The sequence below is a fragment of the Haliaeetus leucocephalus genome, unplaced genomic scaffold (assembly GCF_000737465.1).
Source record: "Haliaeetus leucocephalus isolate CR32 unplaced genomic scaffold, Haliaeetus_leucocephalus-4.0 Scaffold154, whole genome shotgun sequence".
Classification (NCBI taxonomy): Eukaryota; Metazoa; Chordata; class Aves; order Accipitriformes; family Accipitridae; genus Haliaeetus; species Haliaeetus leucocephalus.
The window spans coordinates 1,824,447-1,833,132 of record NW_010972590.1 but is presented as its reverse complement, the minus strand read 5'-3'; the positions used below and the strand labels follow the sequence as shown (position 1 = coordinate 1,833,132).

The 8,686-nt window shown below is 37.8% G+C and overlaps 1 protein-coding gene across 1 annotated transcript; it reads left to right on the top strand.

The window, feature by feature from the left end:
• The first annotated feature begins 2,884 nt into the window (after positions 1-2,884).
• On the top strand, positions 2,885-7,693 carry LURAP1L (leucine rich adaptor protein 1-like). Its single transcript, XM_010562093.1, has 3 exons — positions 2,885-2,947; positions 3,969-4,061; positions 7,158-7,693. Exons 1-3 carry the CDS (start codon positions 2,885-2,887, stop codon positions 7,530-7,532), a joined length of 531 nt encoding a protein of 176 aa, XP_010560395.1. The 3' UTR covers positions 7,533-7,693.
• Positions 7,694-8,686: the final 993 nt, after the last annotated feature.

The following is an 8,686-nucleotide window of genomic DNA, read 5'->3' as shown; positions in this document are numbered from 1 at the left end:
CTGTGGAAATACTTATTGTAAACATTTAGTGCAGGATTGCACTGAACTGCAGCAGGTTGAAACAAGATCATGACTAGGCTAGAGCGTATTTCTAAACTAGCAAGGCTGAGAGCACAGACAGAAACTGAAGACTGAATGACTGCTCACTTTCTGAACAGCTAGGACTTCAGTGGTTGTAATGAATGCTGCCTGAAAACCTACTATGGGGATTTAAACAATTTTGGAGTCTTCAAGAGAGACAAGAGTATAAATAATCTCATTTGCAAAAGAAGGCAAAAATTAAGCAATCATGACTGTTCTGTAACCTGCCACAATGTTTTTATTGTGACTCATTATGGAAGTACAGCTGAGAACGGTCAGTGTAACTTGCTCAATTGGCAGAAATAAAGTAGATCAGCAAACTGCAACTCCAAATCGATGGTGGGTTACATAAATTTAGCTTTTGTATACGTAGCTTTTGTATGTGCTCCCTCATTGTCTGAAGATTACCACAAGCCTAAAAAAACATGAGGAAAGAAATGGAAAAATGTTCTAGCGATACATTATAACACAAGTCCATGCTGAAAGAAATCAGATGCCCAAAAAGCTGTTGATCTACATATGTCACTGTTGACTGAAATTTAATTTACCGAAATCAGTGTGAGGTAAATCATAGTCAGACACACACGACATAATGATGAACACTGGCGCACCTACCTTGACTCACTGACAGTCTCATCGCTGCCAGACTTTGGTCACCACCTCCATTGTTTATGCATATGAAGAAATTAAAGAAATGAGAGAGCTCACATACAATGTCAGGTTGATTGGGTTAGCTTGAATTATTGTAGTGCCTGAATTAATCCAAGCTAGTTAACTTTGTGGCAGAGTGGATGTGGAGCATTTCCACAAGCAGTTGCAGTTCCAGCTGTGGGTAGTTGATCCCTTCCAGCTAAGAGTAGTAAACCTGGTTCTTACACTCTGTAACATAAAAGCTCGCTGGCTTTTTGACAGGTGATGCTGGAGGTTCCGTTCAAATTCAGAAGTCAGTCTAGGCATTCTGCCTTTTCATCTTGATGCTGAAATACCATTGCCCAAAGTGGCTTCATTCTATGAAGCAACCAATACAAACATCCTGATTCACTGGGACAATTTTGAAGTAGGCAAGAGGCTTAAAGTCATGCACATGCATATGTACTAACTAAAGTAAGATGGAGCTCATGCACAGCCTATTAATCATCCTGTGTGTTTAAGGAGCAGACATTTGTCCCCTATCTGTCATCTGTGGGTTTATTTTAAACATGTTAAATGGAAAAAAAGCATTTCTTTCACTCAGTCATGTTTAGAAGCTATTGCAATACCATTCTGAGCTTGCTAACCTTCAGGTGTCATGCTTCATGGTTTATGGTGGTTGCTTAATAAACAAAGCCTGTATGTGTGACCATGCTCATCCCTGTTGTAAACTTGACTCCAAATAAATGATGCTTGCATTCACATATTATGAATTTTGGACTTTGAATAGGTTGCTTGTGGTCTTTTTTGCTTGTTATGTATATTCTCTCACAGAATTGGTTAATGAGGGTTTACTTATGAGTTTTACATCCTTTTATATCTGCTTATTAAATTTGTATCTTCACAAGACTCAATAATTCAACATTGCCAGCAAATGGTTATTTTATTTTTCACACTCTAACTTTTCTCCTTGGGAATTAATTTTCTTAGTTACTTTAAAAATTGTCACTCAATATTTGTAATAGCAAAAGTAACACCAGGAGAAAGTGGAATAAGGTTAGCTTTTGTGAATCAAGAGACTTCTCAGAATTCAAGACATTATTATTTGGACACTGATTGTTAGATTTTGTTTTGTTTTGTTACATCTCAGATGAATTAATGGAATTCATTATTCCATGGAAAACTGAGGTAATCTGCCTTTAAAAAAAATAAAGGGGAGGTGCATAGCTGGGTAACCATGAAGCTGTTTATCCTGAATGACATAGGAAATAGAAGAAATTGAATGGGAAAGTGGAAAGCTGTCTCTGACACACCCTAGAAAAATGAAAACAGCAGTAGCGTTAATACTCCTAAACCGTGGTGGTCACACACACCTGTTTGGCATGGAAAGATTCTACTGTTTTGAAATTCTGTTTGTAAAATGGGCATTAGAGGTGGGTATGGCAGTGTTTAACAACAGATGGGATTGGCTCCAGTGCCCATTTCATTCATCTAAACTTTTCACGTACTAACTCTTCTGCAAGACTGCTCACATGCTGAACTGCTGAGCGGCTTTCAGTGGGATACCGTATTTTGCTACTGTTTCTGTCCAGCTTCCATTTATTGTGGAATATCAGTCCAAAATTATACTGCTTTACAAACACAGATTGCATAGTAGCCAACCCTAGATCAGTGTTTGAGTCCTGCTTGAGATCCTGTGCAGAGCAGAGCTTCTGAGCTGAGTGACTTAAATAGCTCCCTGAATCCATTAGCTTCTACGTTTAAGATTTTGTGTCTTGGGCTCTGGCTAAAAGATTTGTCTTGAAGGAAATACTTTGTTATTCAGGCTAACTCATTTCTTTTCCTTTTACTAGTGGGCTCTTTACAGCACACAACATAAAGGTGTTGAGGAAAAAAAGGAACTAATAGCTTTTAAATAAACTTAGGAGTATCTTTTCCTCAGACCACGGTTTATGGTTACCAATAATATCCCTGCAGACTTCCTGTAGTTAAAAGAAGCAGCAGCAGCAGCATGTGACCCCAGGAATCTAAAAGTAATCTGCAGAAAGGAACTCAAGTTGCAGCCAGCTTTGACAGATTAAAATGATATATTGAACAGAATTTTTAGCTTTGTCTTTTTGGAGGGGAAGGAGACCCTGTGTTTGGAGCCAACTGGAAGCTATGTCTGCAGAACATGGAGCAGGAGAACACAAGTCTGAATGCGAGTGCAACTTTGATCCAAAAGCAAGGTGATCAGGTTAGGGACAGCTAATGCACCATTTTGGGTGACTGCCAGGAAGTAATAATTGTCTTTGTTAACAGCCCTGGTCATTAAGAGTTTTATTCTAAAACCAATAACCTAGTCAAGTCATTTTTTAAAAACACTTATATATAAAAATAAGATGCATATTTGTATGTATCTGTGTATACTTATATGTACACAGATGACCATATGTTTGCATATATACAAATTCTGTTGAATAAATTATGACAGTGTTGCACATGTTATTATGGAAGACCATAAGCAAGGCTAGTTGTTTAAGGAAGAAGTATCTTGTTAGAACAACCGGTATGAGAGGAAGGGAGGCACAGACAGGTGCTTAGGCCAGTTATCCGTTCCAGACTGAAGATCTGGTTGTGTGTGAATGCTCATCTGTTCTGTCCACCTATGCTACCAGACTGCATTACTTGAAAGATGCTGTCACTTTAATTTCACTGTTTTCTCTTGCTGTGACTAGCTGTTTGTTAAACATTTAAGATCCTTCCTGGGGGTCTGCACTATTGTGATTATACAAACTAAGCAAAAAGATACAAAAGCCTGTAACCACAATTTCTTTTTTGCTCTTTTGACACAATTCGTTTCCTCTGAACACCACAAGTTTGTGGTGAGGACTGATACACACTCACACACACCTTCCCTATGGTAGTGCTGTGCTCTACCTTTAACTCAAAGAGCAGCTGTAGAACCTGTTCTGAAATACCTTTATTAGCTATGCACCTGTTACTGTGCATAACAAATGGAGCTGTTAAACATGATGAGATTTTATTGTGTTTAGTCCCTTTATTTGAACCATCTTGGAACCGACTTGTTTACTCCAACAGTTACATGGCTTGCAGTTACATAAGTGAGTACGAACTAATGTGATTGTGTCCAGGCTAAAGCAGATAAGAAGCAAGAAATGCCGTAGTGACACTTTCGTGTTATCAAGCAGATGATGAAGTAAACCATATTAAAGAAAGATGACACTTGGTTGACTACTTTTTAATCTTTGGTTTAGGAAAGCTACACTCTTAATATGGGAGACTTGGGACGATATGGTAGCTTGGAGGAGGAGGACTCAAGTATGCAGGAATGCAAAGAATTACTCCCAGTAAGGCTGTTACACGGAAATGCTGAAGCTGTGGGTGCATTTAGAGCAAAAAATTATGTCCTGTGAACTGACTCTGAAATATACGAGATGTCTACTTTATCTAAAAGGGGCTGTTTTATTAGAGGTGTATTGGTACTACCTCTGTTAAACATTTCCTTAATCAGCCTTTTGGGAAATTTGCTGTCTCCAGGCTTGCTTATATTCAGCAAGTTGCTGAAGTTTGTAGTTGCATTTGAGAAGTTGGGTAATATACTGCTTTCATGACAACCTAGTTGCTGAGCAAATGGTTTATAGTGATTTATGGGTAGGAGTAGAGGAACTGGCTTGAGCAGGAGGGCTACGAAATGGTCAATCTGTTTTCAGAACCTCACATCTGAAACAATGATAAATGGGCAGTATTGTTAAAACTGTGAATGTTAAAGCTATTTTGCACGGTACCAGGTTAGCTATGTTAAATCCTGTGATATTGGATTGAGGATAATTTAGAAGTCATTGTGGGGACTGGGGAAGGATTCTGGGAATACATCTGAGAGTTACATAGACAATCTGTTACTAGCAAAGCTTGAAATATCTTTGTGTTGGATAACTAAGCACCCACCAGCTGCTCACTCACTTCCCTCTCCCCCGCCAGTGGGAAGGAGGAGAGAACTGGAAGAAAAAAAGTGAGAAAAACCCATGGGTTGGAATAAAGACAGTTTAATAAGTAAAGGAAAGAAAGAAAAAAACCAAGTGATGCAAGGTCAGTCACTCACCATCTCCCACCAGTAGACTGATGCCCGGCCAGTCCGCAAGCAATGGCTACATTGGAAAGACCAAACCCACAGGTTTTTTTGCTGAACACATTATATGGCAGGGAACATCCCTTTGGTCAGGTCTGGTCAACTCTCCCAGCTCTGTCCTCTCCAAACTTCTTTCCCAGGCCCAGCCTACTCACTGAGGGTGCAAAGTGAAAAACAGAAAAGGCCTTCATGCTGTCCAGTCACTGTTCGGCAACAGCTGAAACACTGGTATGCTCTCAGCGCTGTTTTAGTCACGGGTATAGAACACAGCATCATACTGGCTGCTATGAAGCACCCTCACCAGAGCCAGTTCAATCTTCTGCAGTATCTTAACAGAATAAAAATACATTAAAATAACTTTTTGAACAACTGTACTGGGTCAGTGTAATTTAGGATGTTGAGAAGTTAGCTTCTAAGTATGGAAAGAACCATGTCCAGACTGTACTCTTGGCAAAACAAACAGTCTTTGCTTCCTGAGAATACTGATTCCATTCCAGTCCATTGTGGGTGAACAATAGAGGTGCTATATTTCTGTATAATGATTGTGGACGTGGAGAATAGCATAAAATGTCTATTGTCTTACATAACAGATACTACTTGTTTTCTTCCTTATTTCTCAATTGAGTGAAGACATTCAAATTTTCAATATACTGTATATTCTTTTTTGAGTTAATAACCTGAAAGTTAAGATGTTAGTGCCTTGTGAAAGAAAACCATGTAGTATATGTGTATGTATCAGACATTACGGCACACACATTTCTGTAAAGAAGTACACTCAAATTATATACAAGGGAAAGTATTTTCCAAATGCATGTATTAAAGCAGTGACATATCTGCATGTAGTGTGCTTGATTAGTACAATTAAAGGATGTAAGAACATGTGATAAAATATGACACAAATTACATGCTAGACATGGTATCCGTATGAGTTAATTGGAAATTACTGGCATTTTTTTTCCAGTGGTTTTAAGCATGCATGTCCTGTGTTGGCACTATGGCAAAAGTTCACCTAGGTGGAGGTCTTACTGTGGAAGTGATGAGACTGAAGTGTGTCTGTTGTGATGTCAAATATTTGGTAGTGCTGAGGTGCTGTTGGAAAAAGCTAGAGAGTTGATTAGGTCACAAACTAGCATTATCTTCTTGCAGTATGAATGCAAGTAGCTTTTGGCTCTCCACACTTGATGTTATGGTCAAACCTGGAATCATCTTCAGTTTTTCAGATTGCCTTTTCAGTATTTTTACTTGTTTCATGTGGTGAATAGACGGTCACATAGATTTTTTTGGCAAACACTTGTGGTGTCTCAGATTAAAAGAAAGGAGTGACAAATCAACACATAAGACCTTTAGGCCTCACCTTTATGTGTTATCTCATTGTGGAAATTTGAGTAAAACAGTGGCTTGAAAAGTTAATTTGTTGAGGAAAACATGAAGTCTGTTAACCTAAATATATCTGTGAAATGCAGCACTGTAATATTCCAGTGCTTTACCATACACACTTCCGTGTGTATGCATCAACCACCACAACTAAGTTTGAAAGTAGGACTTTGTGCTTAATGTGTATAATTTATTTAGATATTTTTTGCAAATTGTTGCTCTTTATGTTAATCTATAATAAGTTGTTGACTGTGAACTCATTACCTTCATCTAATGTGGGTTTAAATAACTTGAAATTTACAGTTTCAGTAAGTTCAATACTTCAACTCTTAGACATTTATACAGTAGCTTGCAACATAAACTCAGGTGTAGTGTGAATAAAAGTTAAAAGTACACAAGCCTTTTTCCAAATGATGCATATCTGAAAATTTTAGGTTACCCAGGGAGCCATAATAAGGATAATTTGGGGTGAATGCTTAGCTGCCTGGATCTGCTAAGTAGCTCACAGTAATTGTAAATGGAAATGGGTTTGCACCGTACCAGGCTACTAGGAGGACAATTAACTCTATCCCAGCTGAAACCAGGACAGTCTTGCTTCTCTGAATAATGAAAAGCTATCCCCAGAAGTTGTCACAGCAGCTGTGTTTCTCATCTAAATAGCATTGTATTAGTGTGTGTACAAATCTTGTCATTGACTAGTGTTCCTGTTAATGGACTGCTTATGTAGTAGCCTAATCAGGTTCCCACTTGAGCTTCATTGAAAATATTAGTATAGCAATACTTCTACTTTTTTTTTTTGTAACTAATTATTTAAATACATTTGTCCTAGATGTGAAAGGTGGATTTTTTCTGTTTTTTTAACTGATTCATTGCTTCCAGCCTGCTATTTAGAGTTTGATTTTGAAGAAAATGAGTAATTTTTTTAATCACTTTTGCCTTGTAGGTTAATCTCCGAGCCACTGATGTGAAGCTTATGCGCCAGCTACTCATCATCAATGAAAGTATTGAATCAATCAAGTGGATGATTGAAGAGAAGGCCATTGCCAGCAGAGGTAGCAGTTTGAGTGGCAGCCTGTGCAGCCTGCTGGAAAGTCAGGAGACATCCCTCCACGGCAGCTGTAACAGTTTACAAGACTGTAGTGATGGACTGGATGGAATATCAGTGGGGAGTTATTTGGACACCTTAGTGGATGATGTCCCTGGTCACCAGACCCCTTCAGATGTGGACCAGTTCAGTGATTCTTCTATTATGGAGGACTCACAGCCTCTGCATAAGCATCCCAAAATTGATTCTGATGAGTACTACTGTTTTGGTTAATAAAAACCAAGTTCCAGTAGGACGCAAATGCACTTGTACTTACTCTTTTTCTTTGCTGCTATTTTATTTCATGTGCAAAACTCCCAAACTTCTCTTTGAAGGAAAACATAATATGATACTTTGATTCCATTTCATAAATTTCTGTTGCTTCTAACACATTTTTTCCTTGGTCATTGGGCTTTCCTTCTCCTGACATTTTCTTTTCCTTAATTTATTGTTGCAATTTTTCTTTTTTTGTTTTAATTTTTTACAATGCTGTATTTACAGGTCTTTAAAATTGGTGAAGAGTTTCCTAAGAGCTTTATCTTTAAAATGAGACATCAGGGAATGGGAGCAACAATTTTGTATTTGTTGGCAATAAAATATCTTCTGATAAATACACGTTGTGGTAAATTTTCTTGACTTCCAAGTTTGGCCTTTCCAAAGACACTGTTCTTATTAAGCCTTAAATCTGAATCTTGAAAATACCTTTTACAAAATATTTTTCCTTTTGTAAGAAATTATATTTGATTCTGTTAAACTGTCTTCACTTGGAATATAAAATATCCTGAACTTTTCTGTGTGGGGTTTCTTCTTGAATGTTCTCATCTTTCTTGTCTAATTATGATTTTAAATTCTTGGCTTCACTGCTGTCTTGCAGCGATGCATTCCAATACTGGAATCTCTGCATAAGAGTATATTACATTTTTGTGTTTCATACCTTTCATTTTCATTGAACCTGCTGTTTTATAGGCACAGTCTGTATCTGTAAAAAAATGAAAGAAGCATCCCACATTAAAAATATCCAATTCTAATAGTTTGGATACTAAGCCAAAATTCCTCAGCAGAGTTATTTTAAAAATGTAATTTAAAGTCTTGACAATTTTTACCTTGAAATTTCGAGGGATTTAGAGGGCACTGGTGAAATATTTTACAGGAGACAGCATGCTAGAAAGTATGGCCTGTTTTGCTTTTGTATGCACACCCTCATTTTTACAAGTTTACTTTGTCTTTACCGAATTTTATTACTAAGAGGAAGAGTTGCCCCTCTGTCTTTTCGTTTCCTGTTTTACAGATAAGAGTTTGCTTTAAGCTTTTTGTGCCTCCTGGTACTGTTGAGAGCTACGGCTAGTCATTCCTATTGGAAGCATCTGAGAAGAAATAAAGGGACAAAC

Excerpts from the sequence above, each read along its gene's own strand:
- LURAP1L (XM_010562093.1), top strand. The coding sequence starts at position 2,885 with ATGGAGCAGGAGAACACAAGTCTGAATGCGAGTGCAACTTTGATCCAA. Across the intron at positions 2,948-3,968 it reads TCCAAAAGCAAGGTGATCAG|GAAAGCTACACTCTTAATAT; the intron begins GTTAGGGACAGC and ends TCTTTGGTTTAG. Across the intron at positions 4,062-7,157 it reads AATGCAAAGAATTACTCCCA|GTTAATCTCCGAGCCACTGA; the intron begins GTAAGGCTGTTA and ends TTTGCCTTGTAG.